This window comes from Taudactylus pleione, unplaced genomic scaffold (genome assembly GCF_031769625.1).
Source record: "Taudactylus pleione unplaced genomic scaffold, aTauple2 ptg000043l, whole genome shotgun sequence".
NCBI classification, from domain to species: Eukaryota; Metazoa; Chordata; class Amphibia; order Anura; family Myobatrachidae; genus Taudactylus; species Taudactylus pleione.
Genome location: NW_028284445.1, coordinates 15,107,615 through 15,132,397, shown reverse-complemented (window position 1 = coordinate 15,132,397; position 24,783 = coordinate 15,107,615). Strand labels below are relative to the sequence as shown.

The window sequence follows — 24,783 nt, the reverse complement described above, 5'->3', positions numbered from 1 at the left end:
TGTTGTACAAGAACTCCTCTTTTCTGCCTTATCGTCATCTGGTTTTTAAACTGAAGCTGTATGGACTGCTGGTGGCAAGAATGTAAAACCTGTGTTTGATCCCCATGTGGTCTCTTTCTGTGGCTGATCCCCATGTGGTCTCTTTCTGTGGCTAATCCCCATGTGGTCTCTTTCTGTGGCTGATCCCCATGTGGTCTCTTTCTGTGGCTGATCCCCATGTGGTTTATTTCTGTGGCTGATCCCCATGTGGTCTCTTTCTGTGGCTGATCCCCATGTGGTATCTTTCTGTGGCTGATCCCCATGTGGTCTCTTTCTGTGGCTGATCCCCATGGGTCTCTTTCTGTGCTTGATCCCCATGGGTCTCTTTCTGTGGCTGATCCCCATGTGGTCTCTTTCTGTGGCCGATCCCCATGGGTCTCTTTCTGTGGCTGATCCCCATGGGTCTCTTTCTGTGGCTGATCCCCATGGGTCTCTTTCTGTGGCCGATCCCCATGGGTCTCTTTCTGTGGCTGATCCCCATGGGTCTCTTTCTGTGGCTGATCCCCATGGGTCTCTTTCTGTGGCTGATCCCCATGTGGTCTCTTTCTGTGGCTGATCCCCATGGGTCTCTTTCTGTGGCTAATCCCCATGGGTCTCTTTCTGTGGCTGATCCCCATGGGTCTCTTTCTGTGGCTGATCCCCATGGATCTCTTTCTGTGGCTGATCCCCATGGGTCTCTTTCAGTGGCTGATCCCCATGGGTCTCTTTCTGTGGCTGATCCCCATGGGTCTCTTTCAGTGGCTAAGCCCCATGAGTCTCTTTCTGTTGTTAGGAAATATGGGGGTGGCTGTGGGTATTCTGGATTGGGTTGTTCTCCTTGTGATCATATCTCCTTTATTAATACATTTTTAAATATAAGCTAATAATTATCGTTTATTAAAGGGGTAAGCAACGTGCGACACTGCTGCTGCTGTGGAACTACAAGTTCCAGCATGCCCTGCCACAGTTTTAGCATACCTTAACAGCCAAAACTGTGGTAGAGCATGTTAGGATGTGTAGTACTCCACAGCAGCTGAAGTGCCGCATGTCACCTACCCCTAGTTGATAAGATCATTTAACAAACAAGCAATGCACAGAAGGTCAATCTTTCTTACCCGCTCTCCACAGAGTGCACAACATGAGAGTAGGTGCTGTTCTGCCTCTGCAGCCAGACATAAGATACTGTCTCTGTTATCATCTGATGCACTTTCAGCTTTACAGAGGCAAATACACTGACTGTCACTTTCACGGCTGCTTTGTAAATGTAGCCTGATATCTGCGAACAGTTCAAGTCAGTAATACGGTCCAAGGTACAGGAAGCCTATAGAAACATCCATAAATTATCTGAGTTATCTTTATCTGAGTGGTGTTTCTGGTAATATCACATATTCATATATTTGTCTGTTACAAGTACAGTTTTTTTATTTAAATGGCTGAAATGTAAATGTACATAGTAAAATAGCAGTGTGCTTGGTACATATCATGTAAAAATATTGTCCTCTAGCTGTTGTCCCTGGCACTGCCTGGGTTTTATTTATCTCTCCCTTTCCTCCTCTCTCTCTCTTCAGCGCTCCAACATTACCCTTTTCTTTTTATCTTTACTTTTGTACTTTTTGGGGCTTCCTCACCTTTTCTCCTGTACAGAGTGTTTTTTCTTTCTGTATGTTGCCTCTGCATCTCTGTATCCCATTTTCCTTTGTCCTATACTATATTACTACTGTGCATTTGTGGCCGTGAATAATGTTGTGATGTCTTTAGGTGATTATCAGGAGTGTATGTGTTTCCTCATGAGGTAGTGTTAGATGAGTATAGGGCATATTTATTCAATTATATTTGTGACATATCCCCCAAAAACACAATGTTTGGGGGGGTATTAGCAAATATTAAAGATCCCCGAATGTATGAAGGAGGGACCGTAGCAGATATCTCCATATCTGCTTCTTTCCCTCCATTTCCAACAGCAGCCAACGCCCACATAGGTTTCTCTGGGGGCTGTGAAGCTGTCAGATTTGGCCCTGGTAGCTAATGCCATCTAAAGATGGCGATAACCACTGTAGCCTATGGGATGCATTCTGCAAAAATTACCAGGAGAGGATTCATCTGGAAGCAATGGCTGCCGCACATGCGTGGTCAGTACACAGCGTATGTGCACAGCGGCCCCGGCTCCCAAATGAGTAGTGAAATGATTGTCTTTGTGGTCATTTCACTTCTTATGCATAGGGGCCTATTCATCATCACTTAATTTTTACAAAAGCAGGTGACAATGAACATTTTCGCCTGCAATTGTAAAAATTAAGTTATCGGGCCATTCATCAAGGAGGTAGAGCATGGGATTCATAAGCTTGAATGCGGTAGCATTCGCCATCTTCGGATGGCGAATGCTCCCGATACCCGCTCCTTCCCTATGGGAAGGAGTCCCGGGTCGTGAAGAGGGATCCTTTCAGATCCCTCCGCCCCTGTCCGGCTCCTTCCGGCTCTTGTGCACATGCGTGACCTGTAGGTCCCGCATGTGCACTCCTGTCCCATCAGACGATCGTTGTCTGGTCGTCCTGGATGTGCTGGATCGAACATCCAGCACATGCAGCAACCCCCCAACTACTATAAAGACCCACGATCAACGATCGCGGGTCTCTATAGTAAACAGGCTAACGTAGTCGATATAGACCATGTTGGCCTGCATGCACGGGCCATGGTCGATATCTATATCGACCATTCGGGGTAATATTCCAGTCAATATAAATGATCGAACGATAAACGATATCGTTATCGTTTATATCGACCAGAATATCTGACGGTGTGTACACATAATAAGAAAGAGAAAGTTATTACTAACCTTCAACTCAGATGGAGTTTCCTCATTGTCTGTATTGTTCCTCATTAAATAGCAACTAAAGTCTGATGAGGTTTGTGTAGTTTGTGTACCCGCAGTAAATACGCTTAAAAAGACGGCAACTGCAAAACAAAACAATCCATCATGATATTTAAATACAGTCAGAAAACGTATTATTATTATTGGTTATGGAATACATGAAATAAGACTTCTTTCAGCAGCTGGAGTAGTCTTTAGCGAAGATGTTGTTGCTGAGATTGTGATTAAAGATGTGTTTTTTGTCTTCTTTCAAATGCTACTGTTAGCCATAATTAATTTAGCCTGGGTTCATTCAGTCAGTGGGAAATACAGTAGCATATATAGCACCAGGATGACATTTTACTATTTTAAATCCCCACTGTAATTCTAAATATACAGATGATAATGGGGGAAGCGCTAATTGGCTAAGAGCTGGACGCTCTGCCAATCACCGGATGGTTTCTAATGCAGCGTCTGCTGACTGGCTGATAGCGTCTGGCGCTTAGCCAATCAGCTCTTCCCCCTAGACTCCTATGACAGTGACCCACATGGGAGGAATATGTCCAGGTAACAGCATTTTTTGTTTTGTTTTACTAAGACCCATGGACTGCTGCATGCAGAAGGGGACCGAGCACATCCAATATATAGGTAAGTATGAAGTGTGAGTGTGGGTTAGTGTCTGTGGGCTCTATTTACTAAGCAATGTTAGGAGACAGACTGAAAAGTGATAAGAAAGTGATAAGGTGCCAGCCAATCAGCTCCCAACTGTAATTTTTCAAACACAACCTGTGAGATGACAGTTGGGAGCTGATTGGCTGGCACCTTATCACTTTTCACTCTGTCTCCTAACACTGCTTAGTAAATAGACCCCTGTGTCCTGTCATTATTTTAATATTTTCTTCACAGTGGGACTAGAGGACCAGCAGACACCTAATGTCCGGGCATGCTGGCACTTATGGTTCTACAAGTGTCGGCATACCCAGGACAGGCCTGCTGGCACCTGTAGTCCCACTTTCAAGGACAATATTACTTTCTATATTTTACACAGTTATCCACACATCCAACTCCACCAAGAATATGGGGAAGAGTTGATTGATCCTCGGGAGGGGGGTCCTCATTTTATTTTAACGGGTTTCCAAAAGCGCAGAAAAAGCCCAAAATTGGCATAAAACTATTTTTAGTAAATTTACCAGCAGGTGTCACTGAAGTCAATAAAATGAATCCGTGTCACAACTTGCAGCTAATGCTTCAGCTACCAACTCTATGCTGATGGCACCCGAAGTGACTGCTGCTGCTGTGCCCATCTGTGTGACCAACTGTCTCTCTACTATCTCCACATGGATCCCCGAATACTACCTAGTGCTCAGAGTATCAAACACAGAGCTAAGATCTTTATTTCTTCCTCCATAGGCCCCTACTTACTACAATACGCAATTTAAATGCGGCTGTAGTGTGATATTTTTCTACTAAATTCACATTGCGTATTTAGGAAATATTACTTGGATGTACTAACATCTGCATGCAGGGGCAGAGCTTGCGATAAAGCGCTGTCACTGCGAATCCCCTCAGCACACTTCTCATGGTCTTTTTCGCAAAAAAATACAGTGCGTGGTGTCCACACATGCACCCTCCAGCTGAGCGACCCCCCCATCGTGACCAAATTGCCCCCCTGTTCCTCCCCCCGTGGCACCCCTCCCCCCTTCAGCTTACACTAAAGGCACACATCCACTTGCAGACATTAAAACGACTGCACCATTACGACATTGTAATCGTGCAGTCATTTGTCAGTCTGTGCTGTGCCTACACTGAGCATTCAGTCGTTCAGTGTAGGCACGTCAATTATGCACTACCATGCTGAACCTGATGTTATCGTCAGGTTGTACAGCATTTTCGTGCGATGATTGATGTCGGAAACGACCAGCGGGAGCGAGCATTGCTGGTCGTTTCCGACTTAAAAGTACACGATTTGTGCACGATTACTGAGCGATTGCAGGATTACGATGTCGTAATCTGCAATCGCTCAGTATTATCGGCATGTGGATGTGTACCTTTACAGTACCTGTTCTGTGCCCTGCTGCAAACTGAGATCCTGGCATAGAGCAGCTGACAGGAGTACCAGAGGACCTCATCGTAGCACCGTTCTCCGTCCCTGGATGCAAGCAAGTGTGTGGGTTTTTTTTCCTTTTTCTTTTACATTGATCAGCTCTCGGCTCTACTCTGCCTGATACAGCAGAGCAGGAGTCGGGGGACAGGGGGAAAAGCCCTAATAATGCCATGTGAAGGTGGCATTATTATCATAGGGCTTCCCCTGGCATTTTTTCACAATATATTTTTAGCAAACCTGAGCAAATCACATTTCCCATTACAAGTATGGGAAATGTGATCTGATTACTAAAAATATGCGAATTGAAGGGCTTGGAGTAGTTTTTCATGAATACTGCTCTAAAAGCCCTTTAATACATTTATGTGATGCTAAAAATGTGAAAAGGGTGTGAAAACACCCCTTTTCCAATTGTTTTTAGTAAAAATAATATTGATAAATAGAGATAATAGTCACCACTTTCCTTCAAATTTTCCCCACTGTCAAGCGCTGTGGTACTTTACAACTCAGCAATAGTAATAATAATAATAATAATAATAATTAAATGTTGCAGACATCCAGGGAAAACAAGCAGAGGCCAGCACTGAAAGACACAAAAGTACATTGAATCAGTGGCGTCTCTCTGCACTCCCATTGCCTTGACGATTAAATTCAATTTTCTGCGCAGAACTAGCACATTGACCTAAATTTTGTATTATGTCTTGACATCCAACACCTCTGAATCCAGCTTGTGCTTCTCCCCAAGAGGATACTGTACATAGGTCAGTACAACAAATTGTAATTTAAACTGCAGTTTAGTGGATGGCAATACATCATTCTGTGTAATGCGACTCATTGGGTCTTATTTATTGATACATTTACAGTTTTGATGACCTTAAAGCCTATGAATAAAGCTAGAGATACAAAAATAAACTCATTCTACTGTGTAGTGTGGTTGTGGTCGGAACGGCATGGCAACACTAAAAACCATAATGTGTAGATATTTCTGCTGAAATCCGTACTATGAAAATATTCCTTGTCTCTACATTAATGTCAGGGAGTCTGCAATATACAGTAATTAATGATAATTATTCTGGGAAGTGTATTGCGAGGCTATAAAGGGGTTAGGGATGGGCTTCATGCCTTTCCAAGATACAATGGTAATAGGCCTAGGGTTGGCATTGTTTTTAAATGGAAAAAACAGAACTAAAGTTCTTATCAGGCCATAAAATCCATCTCATACGTCCATTTTAGGTCCAAATATGGTAAAATAGTTATAAGAACTGGGGACATTTTAAGAGAGGAGGGGGCCTGTTTGCAGTCGCTGGGCCTGATTCAGATTCACACGCAAATGCCATCGCAGCTGCGATCTCTCAAAGACAAAACCGGAAACACAGACCGCAGATCAGGTGGCCATCAGCCTTCTGAGTAAATCTAAGCTGTCACAACCATAACAGATCCCCAGACCGGAAAATAGTACATACCCAATTAACTGGCCATGCATAACGGCTTCAATGTTAGTCTGCATTTATTTCACTGGCATTGACTGAAGAAAACATGCACCTCAGATGCTTATCAGAAAGGGAATCAGTATGTAACACCGCCGGCCGCGCGGTTCTAATTCCGACAGCGGATGCTCGGCAGGGGTGAAGATCCCGATCGCTAATTTAGGTAAGTACTCCTAAGCCTACTCGCTACCCTAACCCTCCTTTAGGGGTTCCTAACCCTAACCTCCCCCCCTAGTGCCTAACCCCCCTCTGAGTGCCTAAACCTAACCCCCCCCCCTTCCCCACAGCTTAAACCTAACCCTCCCAGGGGGTGCCTAACCCTAACCTCCCCCGGGGGTGCCTAACTCTAATCCCTCCTTCCCCTAGCCTAAACCTAACCCTCCCAAAGGGGGGTGCCTAACCCTAAGTCCCCCCGGGAGCCCTAAAACCTAAACCACTGCTGTCCGCGCCCGGCTTACCTTCGTTCTATATGCCAGACGTCGGGCTCCTGGTGTAAATCTAATGACAGGCGTCGGGATTTCAACCATCAGCTTCCTGACTGCATCCCGTGCAAGGGATCGATGTGGATGGCACAGCAAGCATGGATGCAGGGTGGGTCGCAGAGAATACATAGAGAGTATGATCTTTCCTACATCCTTATGGAGCACTGTACTTACACTGTAGTATGTGGACAAGTGCTGCAGACATGAATTAACCTCACCTGTGACTGCACAGTTTTATAAGGACCATTTTAATGACTGGGAGCAGGCCAGAACGTGACACGCAAAGTTTTGTAAAAGGACTCGCAAAGCAAATATCATAAAGGCACAAAGTGTTTTTGTGATAAGCATGAAATGAATTCCTGAGTGATGGCATTTTATCCTAGTGAATTGTTAGTCGATATTGGTTTAAACCTCGGAATGGCTGCCTGCTCTCTTGTACAGCCAGTAAATGTGCTTTAAATTTACCATGACAGGAAAATCAATAAGGCAGCTCTCATTCATTGTTAGGCACGGCTAGACAGTAAATGAATAAACAGTCTCTGATTGCACAGCTGTTTGGAACATGTTGATGCTATATATAATAAAGGACTATAATAGTAATAATAATAGTGTGCTTGATTTAATGATGCAGCAAGGTCAATATTTGAATAATTTTGTGTTCTCCGATCCTGTTTTGAAGAGAAATACTAAAAAGTGTACACCAATCAGGGGTATTCAACATATTCAGCTGGCACAAGGGGCACAAAGCCTGCACAATGGCATAGGCGAAACATAGAAGAGGCACGGAATATGAAGACTGAAGAAGATGCGTCAGAAAGAAGACAGAAGATGTTGGACCAGGCCAGAAGACTCCAGGATTCCTAAGTCCTAGTTCCCAGGGGTTTCTTGCAAACGAATTTATATTGGCCCTCTTGCTGTTCAAATGAAGTCCGGCAACAGTCAATTGGCCAGCGGAGTAAAGCCAGCGCTGAGAGGCTCCGGTGCTTGTCAAGCGAGGAGCAGTGCTGCTGACCCCTGCACAAAAGGTCCGGCGCAGATGGTACCCCTCTCTGCCCGCCACGGTTAGCAGAGCTGGTAAGATACTAGCGGCACACCCTTTACTTAACAACATAGACCACCAGGTTGTTGGGCATTAGACCCGCGGTGCACAGTTGGGTGGTAGGGCCGCAGGCAGGCTTAGGGGGATGGACGGGTTGGGGCATCTTACCTAGGGCACCAATTTGGGCAGGGCCGGCCCTGTGTGGAACTATATCTCTTCATGTACAACATATTCAACATGCAGTCTATTACAGTAATAAAACTGTTGCAGAACGTGCCTAGCATTGAGTTCTAATACTCAGATTCCTGTCTACTGTAGTTGACACTTCTATGTTATTTATAAATCTTTAAATGCAAATATTGAGAATAATTGGGTTCCCTTTGCAAAACAATCTATGCTCACGACTCACCTAAATATACAAGAAAAAACCTCATTATAAAAAGTGTGTATTTCAAAGTGTATATGTCCTTCCCATAAATATACTGTACCACATTTAGGGGCATATGTATCAAAGCTTGATGTGAGATAAAATTGTGAAATATATATCACCAACCAATCAACTTGTAACTTACATTTTGCAGGCTGTGTTTGAGAAATTATAGTTTGGAGCTGATTGGTTGGTGATCTTCACCCCCTTGGATTTTTACCTTTTTTGTTACATTACAATAGGTCATTTATTTTTATTTTTTTATCTGAATTTTATGTGATGGATCTGCACAAAATAGTCTAATTTGGTGAAGTGAAATGAGAAAAATATATACAAAAAAGAATCTTTATAAATAAAATTCTAAACAATTGGCATGTGCATGTGTAACTCACCCTCTTTGCTATGAAGCCCCTCAAAACTTCTGGTGTAACCAATTACCTTCAGAAGTCACATAATTAGTGAAATGAAGTCCACCTGTGTGAAATCTAAGTGTCACATGATCTGTCAGTATAAACACACCTTTTCTGAAAGGCCGCAGAGGCTGCAACACCACTAAGCAAGAGGCATCACACCATGAAGACCAAGGAGCTCTCCAAACAAGTCAGGGACAAAGTTGTTGAGAAGTACAATTCTGGGTTAGGTTATAAAAAAAATATCCAAATCTTTGATGATCCCCCGGAGCACCATCAAATCCATCATCATCAAATGGAAAGAATATACCACAACAAACCTGCCAAGAGAGGGCCGCTCACTAAAACTCACAGACCGGGCAAGGAGGGCATTAATCAGAGAGGCAGCACAGAGACCAAAGGTAACCCCGAAGGTGCTGCAGAGTTCCACAGCAGAGACTGGTGGATCTGTGCATGTGACCACAATAAGCCGTACACTCCATAGAGCTGGGCTTTATGGAAGAGTGGCCAGAAAAAAGCCATTACTTAGTGATAAAAATAAGAACATGATTTGAGTTTGCCAAAAGGCATGTGGGCGACTCCCCAAATGTATGGAGGAAGGTGCTCTGGTCAGATGAGACTAAAATTAACTTTTTGGCCACCAAGGAAAATGCTATGTCTAACGCAAACCCAACACATCCCATCACCCCAAGAACACCATCACCACAGTGAAACATGGTGGTGGCAGCATCATGCTGTGGGGATGTTTTTCAGCAGCAGAACTGGGAAACTTATTTGAGTCGAGAGAAAGATGGATGGTGCTAAATACAGGGATATTCTTGAGCAAAACCTGTTTCAGTCTGCCTGTGATCTGAGACTGGGACGGAGGTTCACCTTCCAGCAGGACAATGACCCGAAGCATACTGCTAAAGCAACACTCCAGTGGTTTAAGGGGAAACATTTAAATGTGTTGGAATGTCCTAGTCAAAGCTCAGATCTCAATCCAATTGAGAATCTGTGGCCAGACTTGAAGATTGCTGTTCACAAGCAGAAACCATCCAACATGAAGGAGCTGGAGCAGTTTTGCCTGGAGGAATGGGCAAAAATCCCAGGGGCAAGATGTGGCAAGCTCATAGAGACTTATCCAAAGCGACTTGCAGCTGTAATTGACGCAAAAGGTGGCTCGGCAAAGTACTGAATTTAGGGGGGTGAATAGTTATGCACACTGAAGTTTTCTGTTATGTTGTCCTAAATGTTGTTTGATTCACAATATAAAAAAAAAACACAACGTCACAGTTGTAGGCATGTTCTGTGAATGACATGATGCACACCTTCAAACAATCCATTTTAATTCCAGGTTGTGGGACAACAAAATAGGGTATTTGTGAGATAAACAGAAATGAACTTGTTAGCACATTCTATAACACTCTACGTACTTGTATTTCAGTGAAAAAAAATCTACCGGTATCTATATTCTGCTTAACTTGTTTCCTAATTATATACAGTCTTTAGGAGAGGAAGTTGTAATTTAAGAAAACTGACACGTATCTATGTAATTGCTAGTATAATACATTCTGTGTTAGAATTGGTTTTACATTTTGTTTTTTTATAATTTTCATGTGTTTTGTACTGAGAGAATGTTATTATGTAGGGCCAGCTCCACAAGACAGCAGGTTTTTACTTGTATGAGAAAATGAAACCAACACATTTTGCATCATAGAAACATAGAATTTGACGGCAGATAAGAACCACTTGGCCCATCTAGTCTGCCCCTTTTCATGTATCCTTTAGGCAACTTCAACCCTATTTACTCCTTACGTCTCTCTTTAGGATACTCTTATGCCTATCCCAAGCGTGTTTAAATTGTTCCACCGTTTTAGCTCCAACCACCTCTGATGGGAGGCTATTCCACTTATCCACTACCCTTTCTGTGAAGTAATTTTTCCTCAAATTTCCTCTGAGTCTTGAAAAAGTCTCCATTTAGAGAGACGAAACGCGTGGATGTCATTGCCTGCCAAGTCCTTCTACTGCATTCTATACACCTGCACCTGGGAGAGATTCCGGAGCCGATCATGAAGCCACAGACAGCGGAGACATTGGTCTCACGGAGCGCTATTATCCAGCCCCCCACAGTGACTTCCTTGGTCTGGGAGAGCGCTGCCATTCAGCTCCTGACAGCGGTAAGACACACTCTCTCCTATACAAATTACACGGAGAGAAGGAAACTATCTGTCCACCGCTCAATCCTCATCTGTGCCGACGGATACACTCTCCCATGGGGAGACTTCACAATACACTAGAAGTCTCACACTATACCTGGTATTTACCCGAGTCTATCATTGCTGGGACGCCAGCAGGACTTAATACCACTCTTTATATCTACAAGATAAAGACAACCATTCCAGTTGTTTATTTCAGGTGTCAGAATGCAGTACTTTTAAACAACATGTACAAGGACATATTCAGTATTATTCCATTTCAATTGATGTGATACAATGGAACTGATTTGTTTCTAACTGTTATATACATGCTCAATAGAAGATCTATCTTCTGACACAAATATCTATGCTGTCACAACTTATCCATTTATTCATTTTTATTCTTATGCTCAGTGTTTCTATATGTTTCATGTATTGTATGTATTGTGTGTATCTATTTTTCAGAAGTAAAATCTATTTTTATTTACATAGTGTGTACTCCATTGCATGAAAGAACATTTTATCTAGTCAAATGTGATCACAGCGCAGTGCCTGTGTCGTTGTATATGTGTTCAAATTTCCTCTGAGCCTACCACCCTCCAGTCTCAGTGCATGTCCTTATGCTTCATAAATCAGGTGCGACCATGACTTTTGGCATACTTCCCTTCTCAAGCTATTTTAGAGAGGCCCCTATAACAGTCACTGCTCCAAGCCATCCTCCAGCAGTTCATCTTTCCTGTTCAGAAGATGCTTGTTGCTTCCTGTGGAGCAGGAGAGTGCACAGCGCGACACAGAGAGAGAGCGGCAGCCTAATTCACACTGCTGGTTGTGCAGCTCACAAGTTCCAGTAACACATAAGTCTTAAAATAGAAATGACAGATGCCTGACATTATTCTCACACTGGTGTGTACTAACGTACAGACATACATCAAATCACTTTTCTTCTGCGTGTTGTTAGTATGTGTTAGTAGTATGAGTCACCTCTCCCTTATCACTTGCTCTGCTGAATAGAAGTAAAATATCATGTACTGTATATGCCATTTGTTTCTCTGGTTCTTTGTTTGAGTCAATTGTATTAATAATTGGACTAGAGAATGTCTGCTGGAGAGGGCAGCATAGGAACGATGATAATAGATTATATCTCATATCTAAATCAGGACATTGCTGTAAAGGGGACGTGGCACCCACACCTTTGGTTTGGAGGAGTGTGTCTAGTGCTATAAAGAGCTAAGGGCCTGATTCAGAGATGTACGCAATTTGCTACTGCAAATGCGTCAAAGTCGCACTGGGCACTCGCAGCGATTTGCTTGTGATTCCGCACACAGAGGATCCATACGGAAAGAGAGTGACATGTAGTTAGTGTTTGGGGGAGGTGGTCAGAAAAACACAGGTGCGTCTTACCGTTTAAACGCCATTACATGTGCATGAACGAAGGTCAGGTGGTATGCCGGGTGTCGTGATTTTGTAGTGGGGCTAATGATATGCGTAGGGATTTGGACGCCTATCTTTAGTCCCATGTCGCGATGTCAGTGTCGGTAAATCATCGGGTGGGATAGCGCCCCACGGTATCCTGACTGCATCTTGCTTAAAGGACTGCATGGCTGATTGATGTGCGTCGATGTTTCCAATATTTATGCTGGCATGCGACGTCGGCAGGGCCGGATTAACAATGGGGCGGATGGAGCTGCAGCTCCAGGCCTCCCATGTAAATAGGCCCACACCAGCAAAAAGCACCGGCCTGCCGGGGAGAGTGTTGACAGGGAAAAAAAATATTTTCCTGTCATCACCATCAGTGTCGCATGCATGGAGATGGTACACTGTCCTATCTGCACCCCGCCGGGGCCATAACAATGGGACATCCCGTGTAGACGACACCACAGCCACACACCATTGCTCTGGAGGCAGTGATTCGTGACTGAATAGTGCGCCTCCAGATACCTTCAGCGCTCCCTGCTAAGCCTGCTATTCTTGGAAGCAGCAGCTGAGCAGCAGTGCGGCACCCACCGATTTGTGGCAACACATCGCGGACGTCATGACATTGCGACACTGCACACTAAGTGGAGGAGACGCGAGGAGCTGAGTTCAGGAGAGTGGAGACCAGACCAGCGGCTGCAAGGGGTGACACTAGAGGAATAACCGAGCTGCCAAGCAGAGCATGAGTATAGAGCAGGTAAGTTAATAACTGGGGGCTGGAGCAAAAAAAAAAAACATCTGGGGGGGGTGGATGGTGAGGGGGGGGTGGATGAAACAATAAAGGATATACAGACTATAAGGGGGGCACATTAATTAATATACAGACTAAGAGGGGGTAGACAAAAATGACAAAGTGGCTATACAGACTAGGAGGGTGTCACAATGTAGTATAGTATAGACTAGGAGGGGAACACAGTGTATATACAGACTAGGAGGGGGGGCACAATAATCTATATACAGACTAGGGGGTGGCTATACATACTAGGAGGAGGGACACAATAATGGAAAAACACACTTGGAGGGTGGCACAATAATGTATATACAGACTAGGAGGGGGGGGACAATAAGAGATGTACAGACTAAGAGAGTGGCACAATAATGAATATACATGGGTGGAGGAGAGGGTGGCACAATGATGGCTATACAGACTAGGAGGAATGGGGGGGCACAATAATGGTTGTTCAGGGGAGGAGAGGGTGGCACAATAATGACTATATAGGGGAGGGGAAAGCATAATGCATATAGACGGAAGGAAGGCTTAGTGCCAGATATACAGGCAGATATACAGAAATTGGGGTGAAAAAAACAATACAGAACATACAAACGCAGAGAGGCACATACAGACATATGTAAGGACATAAGATAAGACAAAATAAAAAAAATTAAGGGGGAGATTCAATAAGACGTATTGCTTACTTTGCAGCTAATTGAATGTACTGCCCGATTCATTTAGCTGCGGGAAACCCATAGATTCCTGCACTTTGCATGGAATGTATAGGTTAGCGTGCGATAACCCATGATGTTCTATGTGGGGAAATGTGATTAATTGAATAGCTCCGGGTGTGAGACCCATGACTATTCCCCACGCGACAACTGTCCATCGTGTTGGATTCTCGTGTGGGATGGAAAGAATATTCTAAATGTACTATTTATTATGATTGCAATAGTAATGTTAGTATAAAGGATATCTAAATATATTAACCTCAAAATAACTTATAGAGAATGTAAATTGGGGTTGTAGTCAGAATAAATAATTGCCAATTTTTAAAACTTGACCCCATTTACTTTCTCTTTAAAATGTTTTGGGTTAATATAGTTGGATAAATAGCTATATACTAACATTCTCAGCTAGCCACATCCTATGGTACAGGTCACACCCCCTGTGTAAACCACACCCCCACATCACTAGTCGCACCCTCGCCATGCTCGTCATACCACCTACGATAGCACACAATAGGCCCTTCATAAGTTTCAGCTCCAGGCCCATGTGGACCTTAATCTGGCACTGGACGTCGGACATAGATGAGAAGGCAGCAGTGGGCGTCCCTAGGCTCGGGTGAGTTTGTATCTATTAAAATAAATTCACAGCTGCGTTCCATGCGAAATCGCAGTTGCAAACACATTAGCGCCCATCTCCGAATCAGACCCAGAATCTCCGTCAAAATCTGATTGCTCCCCTGAAACATGTTCTCTGCTCTGGTGTACAGAGCAATGCTAATACCTCAGTTTGGATAATTGTAAGATTATACAATGTTGGTTACTGTAGAATATTATCAAAATGCTACTACTGAATAGTAGTAGCATTTTGATAGTGCAATTATTTAACAAACAGTGGGCCTGATTCAGAGCCGGATGCTCTGACCAGAGCGCTCGCTCTGAATCAGGGCCCTCCTACCTAAAAATGGAGCGGCCTCATGGACGCTCGCATAGCTGTGGGTGACCATCCACAGCTTATGCGAGCGGCCAAAAAGATGGTCGCGATGGTCAAGACCATCGCGACCATCGGGCTTGCGACGAGACCCTGCGGTAGGGTCTAGCTACCGCAAACCCAGGAGTGCTTTTGGCTCTATCAGAGCCAAAAGCACTCCCATGGAAACGCCTCCGTCTGGACAGCACGCCCCCTTTGGTGCGAGACCCATAGCTCCCTCCGTCGTGCGCATGCGCATTAGGGCACCATCGACCCGCTTGCGAGCGCTCAGCGTTCGCGAGCGGGTCTGAATTAGGCCCTGTGAATCTAGATAGATAGCGTGTGTGTGTGAGAGAGAGAGAGAGAGAGATAAGGGGTGATATATCAAAGCTTAAAGTGGAGAGAGATAAAGTACCAACCAATCAGCTTCTACCTGCCATTTTTCAAACACCTGTAAAGTGACAGTTAGAAGCTTATTGATTGGCACTTTATCGCTCTCCAAGCTTTGATACATCTACCCCTTAGAAACTTACAGGGTCCAAGTTGTATATTATCCACCTTTAATATACATGTCTGTTTATTTAGACTGAATATCGCTAAATATAGAACCTATTCAAGAATAATATAAAGATATAGTATAATACTCAATATCAGTAGATGCCATTACATAAATTGTATTAATTGGCGTCCAAAATACGTTTAAGGATTATAATAGTGAGACTTTAAGAATCTTGTCTCTTTGTAAAGGTAACAAGCACTTTTGTTCCCTATTTGATCCTCGAGGAGCTTGTTCAGCCTGGATGTAATAATTAGATTACCCTCTATTGCTTATTAGTGGTTTATGATGTAGCCGCACAAAGATGATCACAATGCACTGATGGTAATACTAGTTTCTTGTATATGTATCAAGTGTTACTTTTAGCAGCTAATAATATACAGTAAGGTGCATAAATATTGGGAAATTTACAGAATTTTCATATTTTGGCCTCTATTCACCACCACAATGGCTTTGAAATGAAACAAACAGGATGTGCTTTAACTGCAGACTTTCAGATTTAATTTGAGGGTAATTACATCAAAATCATTTGAACGGTGTAGGAATTACAACGGTTTCTATATGTGCCTCCCACTTTTTAAGGGGCCAAAAGTAATGGGACAAACTAAACAATCCTAATGGTGCATACACACGGTCAGATTTTTCCTTCAGATCTGAACGATAACGATTTAAAAGTCGTTCAGTCGTTCATATCTGAAGGAAAATCTGACATATCTGACATGCCTGAACGATGGACGATGAACGATGCACGTTTCCGTTTGTCAGATAACGATATCTGACATCTGATGTGTTTGCAGTCAGACTTGGACGATTCCATTAATTTTAATGCAGTCAAAAATCGTTCAATCGTTCAAATCGTTCAAAACTTTGGTAAAATCATTCAAATCGTTCAATCATTCAATCGTTCATCTGACAAATCTGACAAATCTGACCGTGTGTATGCTCCATAAATCTATCTTTCACTTTTTAATACTTTGTTGCAAATCCTTTGCAGGCAATTACAGCCTGAAGTCTGGAACGCATAGACATCACCAGACGCTGGGTTTCATCCCTGGTGATGCTCTGCCAGGCCTCTACTGCAAATGTCTTCAGTTCCTGCTTGTTCTTGGGCCATTTTCCCTTCAGTTTTGTCTTCATCAAGTGAAATGCATGCTCAATCGGATTCATGTCAAGGGATTGACTTGGCCAATGCATAACATTCCACTTTTTAGCCTTAAAAAACTCTTTGGTTGCTTTTGCAGTATGCTTCGGGTCATTGTCCATCTGCACCGTGAAGCACCGTCCAATGAGTTCTGAAGCATTTGACTGAATAGGAGCATATAATATTGCCCGAAACAATTAAAAATTCATTCTGCTGCTTTTGTCAGCAGTCATATCATCAATAAATACAAGGGAACCAGTTCCATTGGCAGCCATACATGCCCATGCCATGACACTACCACCACCATGCTTCACTGATGAGGTGGTATGTTTTGGATCATGAGCAGTTCCTTTCCTTCTCCATACCCTTCTCTTCCCATCACTCTGGTACAAGTTGATCTTTGTCTCATCTGTCCATAGGATGTTCTTCCAGAACTGTAATGGCTTTTCTAGATGTTGTTTGGCAAACTCTAATCTGGTCTTCCTGTTTTTGAGGCTCACCAATGGTTTTCATCTATATTCACTCTTGTGAAGTCTTCTCTTGATTGTTGACTTTGACACATATACACCTACCTCCTGGAGAGTGTTCTTGATTTGGCCAACTGTTGTGAAGGGGTTTTTCTTCACCAGGGAAATAATTCTTCTGTCATCCACCACAGTTGTTTTCCGTGGTCTTCTGGGTCTTTTGGTGTTGCTGAGCTCTCCGGTGCGTTCTTTCTTATTAAGAATGTTCCAAACAGTTGATTTGGCCACACGTAATGTTTTTGCTATCTCTCTGATGGGTTTGTTTTGATTTTTCAGCCTAATCATGGCTTGCTTCATTGATAGTGACAGCTCTTTGGATCTCATATTGAGAGTCGACAGCAACTGATTCCAAATGCAAATGTCACACCTAGAATCAACTCCAGACCTTTTACCTGCTTAATTGATAATGAAATAACGAGGGAATAGCCCACACCTGTCCATGAAATAGCTTTCGAGTTGATAGTCCCATTACTTTTGGCCCCTTAAAAAGTGGGAGGCATGTATAGAAACCGTTGTAATTCCTACACCGTTCACCTGATTTAGATGTAATTACCCTCAAATTAAATCTGAAAGTCTGCAGTTAAAGCACATCTTGTTTGTTTCATTTCAAAGCCATTGTGGTGGTGAATAGAGGCCAAAATATGAAAATTCTGTCAATGTCCCAATATTTATGCACCTGAATGTAGTTGCATGAATATTTGATAACACTATTGCTTGTTCATAAGGAGCTTTGGGCCTGATTCAGAGCCAGGCGCTGTGCGCTCGCAAGCGGCCCAATGTTCTGCGTACGCGCGTGTGCATGCTTCGTTCTGTGCGTGCGCGAACTACACAGTTCGCAGCCCTCTCGCTCGCTCAGCAAAGGTAGCCCAGGATAATGAGTGACAGGAGAGGCTGTTTGTGGGTGATAACAGGGGCAGGACACTAATAATGGGTGGTTGGAGAACGCAGGCGTGCCTGAGTGTTTCAACACCGTTTTCAGAGGCGTGCATCATTAACAGGCAGCGTCATAATACACGTCACTTGCCATTTTTTTACCCTGATTTCCTCGCAATGCTTGCGGTAGGGTAAAGCACCCGCAAGCACTGCGTTAGGATACGATGGTGCTCGATGTACCAATGTTTTAATACACTTCCTGGAGATGACGTGTGCTGGTAGGCGGCTCTGCTTTTGCGATTGGGCGTACGCATACACAAAGTGACCGCTCGCTAAGACATGGTGGGCGTGCTTATGCGTTGGCGAGCGATCGCTTCCCGTGGCGTCACTTTGAAAAATTTGCATATGCATCTAGCGAGCGTTTGCAGATAGCGACCAGGTCTGAATCAGGCCCATTGGTCATAGATCTAATGGCTAACTGTCTATTAACACTGTACAGCTGCAAGCAAAAGGGCAATTGTCATTTAATAGTCAGTAAATCACTTACAGCGACTTAGTCGAAAAGAGTAACTTAATTGCTGTGGTAAGTAGTGGAAATGTCAGTTAGATATTTTACGGTAAGTAATAAGCAGCCTAGTATTCAGCCTCACTAGAAACACTCTGACACCTAATATACAGATGACTATACTTTTTCCTTTTTTTTTTTTTTTTTTGTGATCTCTACCCACAAGTACCAGAGATACTAGCCGCAGCACCGACGTCCTTCCCATGATCTGCATGTCGGGACAAATGTGCCAAACGCAGGACAGCGAGACAGTCCTCTCAAATCAGGACTGTCCCACCAAAATCGGGACATCTGGGAGATATGCGGCTCGCAGTTAATCAGCCCTCAGGAATAAGACACAAAATTATTATAGCAAATGGTCAAATTACCATTGTATGTACATCATCCCTTTAATACAAAAACCAATATGGACCAGCACCCCAAAAAACACACAGAACGTGGAAAGAAATGGTCACAGACTTTGGGCCGTATTCAATTCCAGGCAAAAAGTCAGAATCTGCGGTAAAGTATCGCGAGTGACATAATTTTGCTATGCGGTAAGTTTCCGCCATATTCAATTCTTGCAACTTTTCACCGGTGCGGAAAGGTAATACAGTGTACCCGACGAAAAAGTTTCGCCTCTTAATAGCCAGCGGGAAAAAGTGCAGAATTGCAGCTTTGGGGTGCAAAGGTGCAGAAACCACTCTGCACCCTTTGGACAGACCCCCAAAGTAACCTGCGTAAAAAAAAACCGCAAAAAAAAAAAGTAACACCCCAAAAAAGCACTTTGAAAATGGGGGCAAAAAAGTACAAAGTGGTGGTAGAAACGCAAAAAATAGACTTTTGGGGGGTCTGATAGTATGGGGAAGGTGGTTTTTTTATTGCAGGTGTTTGCTGAAGGTGCATTTTTTGCAGCACTTAAAACTTGACTTTAGCGATTTTTAACTATGCTTGCACCCATTTTCAAGTACCCCAAAGCACCCGTGTGCAAAACTAATTGAATACGTCCCTTTATTGACTATAAATCATTGGAAGGGGGTGTGCAGGGAAAGGCAAACTTAACCTCTCACAGAACAATTCCTCTATAATACAATGTTTAGTCAAAGAAGCCAACAAAAAGGAAGCAAGTCTCCCTAGCTGTAAAGCCAGATCCCAGAGATCTCCGCCAATATTGACCGATCCCGGGCCACATTATGAGCTAATGCTGCCCATGTACCTGAACTCAAACCACACCTAGGCTGACAATAGATAATAAGATAATGGCAATACAAAACAGAACATGAGAGAACATCATTTTTAAAAAATAAATATATAATCTTACAACACAAGGTACTATAATAGATATAATTAACAATGTGAAAGCAGTGACATAATGAGACTACCTACACTAGTGGTGGGACACAGAGGAGCCGTCCCTGCCAGGCACCCTTAACTATGCAACAGGAGGTGATGCTTAATCACTTAACTGACTTAACTGCTTGGACTAGTCCTCTTCAGTATCTTTATTGGCAGCATTAATACTGTTATCAAAGTATTGTAGGTGACCTAAATTGTTGATGATGTAGATAGAATAGAGTAACAACTACAGTTCCACTCGAAAATGCTAAATGATGCATTATGGGTTTGAAAAATACAAGATTGTCTACAGTATAAAGTCACAAAATGGCAGTTACTAAGAAGGAAAGATATCCAGGGGGCAGTTATTCAATCTGCTAAAGCTGTGCCCTGAGCTATTCATTTAGGGCCTCATTTATCAACGAGTTTTATCATTCACAACGACTGATACAATTAATTGTGTATGATAAATGGTGCTAAGGCCAATCAGCTCCCAACTGTCATTTTTCAAACAGATGACAGTTGGGAGCTGATTGGCTGGAGCACCGTTATCATACACGAGTTTTATCACTTGTTGTGAATGATAAAACTTGTTGATAAATGAGGCCGAGTCCGTTGCACACGATAGATCGGCTGAGTACAAATCGTCTAATGTGTACACAGCTTTAGTGTCCCTACCGTGCTGACAGATTCAAATATCCCAAAGATTCTGCCATTCTGGGTTAAGCACCCGGAATCTATGGGTTACCACACGCTGTAAGTCGCAGAGAGTGCATTTAATCCTCGCTTCAGAGTCATCATTTTACGTGATTTAAAAGTAGGCAGACAATGTAGAAAAGCAGTGGGGACAGGCAGTGGGATACTAGGTTGCATAGGGAGATTAATTAGTAGCAGTATGAGAGATGGGATGATGCATTATTTAGGCCATTGATGAGACCACACCTAGAACACTGTGCCCAGGAGGACTTAAATAAATTAGGTGCAAAGAAGGGCTGCCAAATCGCCATATTGTCAAAATCCAAATTCTTTCCAGAAAAGGTTAAAGGACCTCAATATGTATAGCTTGGAGCAGAGAAGGGAGGAGTGGATGGGCCAAATGTAACAGGGTCTGAGTTTTTGTGTGAGTTTAAACCAGGACCTTCTAGCGCATTTGGAAGGTCTGAGTTTATCCCACAACTTGGCAAATGTAATAGCCTGCAAACTTGTGAGTTTGAGGCTATAACATTGTGTGAGTCCATGTGAGTTTTTTCTTATGAAAACTCGGACCTTATAATGCGGCTTTCATTACAAGGTCCGAGTTACACAAATGCCTTCACAGATCAGTGAAATCCATGAAGGCTTCTGTGTTAAAAAAAATAGTAAAATGTAAAAAATAAATAAATATGTGGGGTCTCCCTGTGAAAGCACAACCAGCACCGGGATTTTCTAAGCCTGTTCTGGTTGTGAAAATACAGGGGAAAAAAGCATAGGGGTCCCCTGTATTTTCATCAACCAGCACCGGGCTCAGCGACCCAGTCCTGGTTATGGAAATATGAGGGACAAAATGAGTAGTGGTCCGCTGTATTTTCCAGAACCAGCACCGGAGTCTTTCTAGGGCGGGTGTAATGCCACAGCCGGGGGACCCTTTCACTAGGTCCCCCGGCCAAAGTATTTAGCACCTGACCACTAGTCAGCCCAGGCTGGGGGTCCCTAGGGAGGTGGCCCCCCCAATAAAGGGGTTCCCCCTCTTCAAGCCACCCCAGGCCTGGGCTGCTAGCGCGGGGCTATCCCCAGCATCCCTGGGCGGTGGGTGCCGGGTTGATTGTGTAAAAAAATAGATAAGATAATATTGTCTTTTACAGTAAAACTAGAGGTCCCAGCAAGCCTCCCCCCACATGCTGGTACTTGGAGAACCATAAGTACTAGCATGCGGGGCATTAAGGGCCCGCTGGTACCTCTAGTTCATGTGCAAAAGAAATATTAAGATAAACACAGGACATGGATATTGAAGGTTTTATTATTTTATTTCAAATGCACTCACTCACACTCACACATACTCACCTACAATCCTTGTAGCCATTCAAGTTCTCTTGTCCATGTAGCATCCACGTAACCTGCAAAAAAAAAATTCCATACTCACCCATTTATAGTGTAGGTCATATCCTCTTCAGTCCATGTAGGCATCCAAGGGGTTAAAAAAAAACCTGACACCCGAACCAAAGCAGACACGAGGCAGAGGCTAGCCTTCGGTCTCTAAAGCAGGAGAACAGGGCAGTGGAGGATTATTGTACAGAGTTCCGTAAGTGGGCCGTCGACTCGGGTTGGAACGATCTTGCTCTGCGGAGTTAGTTCCGTTCAGGACTTATTTGATCATATCAAGGCCATCCTAGTCCAACATCCTTCCAAGAACTCACTGGATGACCTCATGAGTCTGACTATCAGTATTGACCGACGTCTCTGGGAACGCAGGTTGGAAAATAATCTGCCATTTCAAACTCCTCGTGCACCTTTTTGGGTCCCTTCTGCGGAACAGGAGGAACCTATGCAACTGGGGGGCTTCCATCTTCCTGCAAAAGAAAAACAGAGGAGATGCACACTGGGACTGTGCATGTATTGCAGAGATAAAGGACATTTGGCCCAACTTTGTCCCATCAAATCGGGAAAAGGCAAGGTCTAGATGATTCTGGGGAGTTGCATCTAGGCCTTGCATCCATCTCTCCAAGAAATTCTTTCCTGTTCCCCACCTTACTCAAGTCTTCATATGGCCAGGTCTCAGTCTCTGCCTTTATTGATGGTGGGGCCATAGTGAATTTTATGGACCGAGCATTCTTTGAGACATTGGGTCTTTCTCCTGAACCTTTGCATAGCCCAGACGCAGTCGTTGGTCTGGATGGTAGGAATCTCTCCGCAGTTCCCATTTCCTTCCGGACACCACCTATACAGTTGACCATTGGTCTCTTCATCAAGAAGTACTTTCATTTCTTCTCTTCCAGTGTCTATTGGCTCCCGTTGTAGTGGCTTAAGAAGCATAACCCAGTTATCCATTGGCAGACTGGAAAGATTCTACAGTGCGATTCCTCCTGTTTTGTTCATTGTTTGTCTCATCCAGTTCATCTTGCAGCAGTCGTTTCTGCAGAAACTCCTGTTATTCCCGCCCCGTACCGTGATCTGGTGGAAGTTTTTTCTAAAAAAAAAAGCTGATGCTGTGCCGCCTCATCGACCCTACGATTGTGCCATCGATCTGTTACCTGATGCCAGACTTCCCAAAGGTAGGCTATACGCCTTGTCAGTTCCTGAAAGTAAGGCAATGCAGGAATACATCCAGGATGCTCTCAAGAAAGGATTCATTCGGCCATTTAAGTCTCCGGGAGGTGCCGGTTTCTTTTTCGTGCAGAAGAAAGATGGATCTCTTCGATCTTGCGTTGACTTTCGAAGTCTAAATAAGATTACCATGAAGAATGCCTATCCTTTAACATTGATCTCTGTGCTCTTCGACCAATTACAGGAAGTGTCAATCTTTTCTAAAATTGACTTGCGCGGTGCCTACAAACTGATCTGCATCCACAAAGGAGATGAGTGGAAGACTGCTTTCAACACCCACTCCGGGCATTTTGAGTATTTAGTTATGCCGTTCGGTCTGTCCAATGCCCCAGCCATCTTCCAGGACTTTAATAATGAGATCTTGAGGGATTTTCTGGGGTCTTCGCCGTTGTTTATTTGGACGACATTCTTATCTTCTCCAAGTCCATGGAACAACATCAACTGGTGTTGCGAAGACTCTTGGATAATAATGTACACCAAGTTGGAGAAGTGCGAATTCAAAGTGGAAGAGATCTCCTTCTTGTATTACATAATTTCCTCCAGGGGATTCTCCATGGATCTGAGTAAGGTGAAGGCTGTCTTAGATTGGGAGCAACCCACATCCTTAAAAGCCATTCAGCAGTTTCTTGGATTCTCAAATTATTACCGCCGATTCATCAAGTCCATCTCCACAATTGTCTTGCCTATCGTGGATTTGGCCAAGAAAGGAAGGATGTCTGTAATTCTCCCAGAGCCGTGCATGCTGTCAATCATCTCAAAATGGCGTTTGTGTCTGCGTCTGTCCTACAACATCCCAATCCCGATCTTCCTTTTGTGGTAGAGGTAGATGCTTCTGAGGTTGGAGTAGAGGCCATTATTCCAGGGAGGTTTGGAAGACAATAAATTGCATCCTTGCGCCTTTATCTCTTGGAAGTTTCAGTCAGCAGACAGAAATTACAATGTGGGCAACCGTGAGCTTCTGGCCATCAAGTGGACATTTGAGGATTGGCGACACTGGTTAGAGGGGGCTAACCATTTGGTGTGTGTGTTGACAGATCATAAAAATCTGGCTTATATTGAGTCTGCCAGAAGATTGAATGGCAGACAAGCATGATGGGCCTTGTTCTTCACCCGCTTCAATTTTTCCATCTCGTTTTTTCCTGGGTCTAAGAATGTGAAAGTGGATGCCTTGTCTCAGAGTTTTGCTGTTGATCAATGTCCTACTGATGGTGATTGAACCATCGTTCCATTTTCTTGAATCTATTTTGCCTTGATAAGAACCTTGGCTGACTCTCTTAGGTGGTGCCAGGCTGAAGCTCCTCCTGGGATGCCCCTAGGATTAATTTTTGTTCTGGAAAGGTCTCGCAAGGCAGTTCTTAAGGAGTTCCACTCGTCCAAGGATGTTGGGCATCCAGGCATTTCCAAAACTCTTGAACTCCTTTCTCGCCGGTGGCAGTCCATGTCTCGTGATGTTCATTAATTTGTGGCAGCTTGTGATGTCTGTTATAGAAACAAGACACTTTGTACCACTCCTTCTGGTTTGTTGTGTCCATTATCCACTCCTCTCAGACCTTGGATGCATATCGCAATGAATTTTGAGGTAGATCTGACGTCATCTTACCGCTGCATGGTCATCTGGACCATTGTGAACCGTTTCTCCAA

At 43.7% G+C, this 24,783-nt stretch overlaps 1 protein-coding gene across 1 annotated transcript in view; it reads right to left on the bottom strand.

Annotated features, from left to right (window-relative positions):
• FLT3 (fms related receptor tyrosine kinase 3) overlaps nt 1–24,783 on the bottom strand; it is a 210,091-nt gene that overhangs the window by 137,272 nt on the left and 48,036 nt on the right. The window contains exons 2-3 of the mRNA XM_088460269.1: nt 2,852–2,970; nt 1,134–1,339 (exon numbers count right to left, since the gene is read on the bottom strand). Of these exons, the coding sequence (XP_088316395.1) occupies nt 1,134–1,339; nt 2,852–2,970 (325 nt within the window). The remainder of the gene's footprint in view (nt 1–1,133; nt 1,340–2,851; nt 2,971–24,783) is intronic.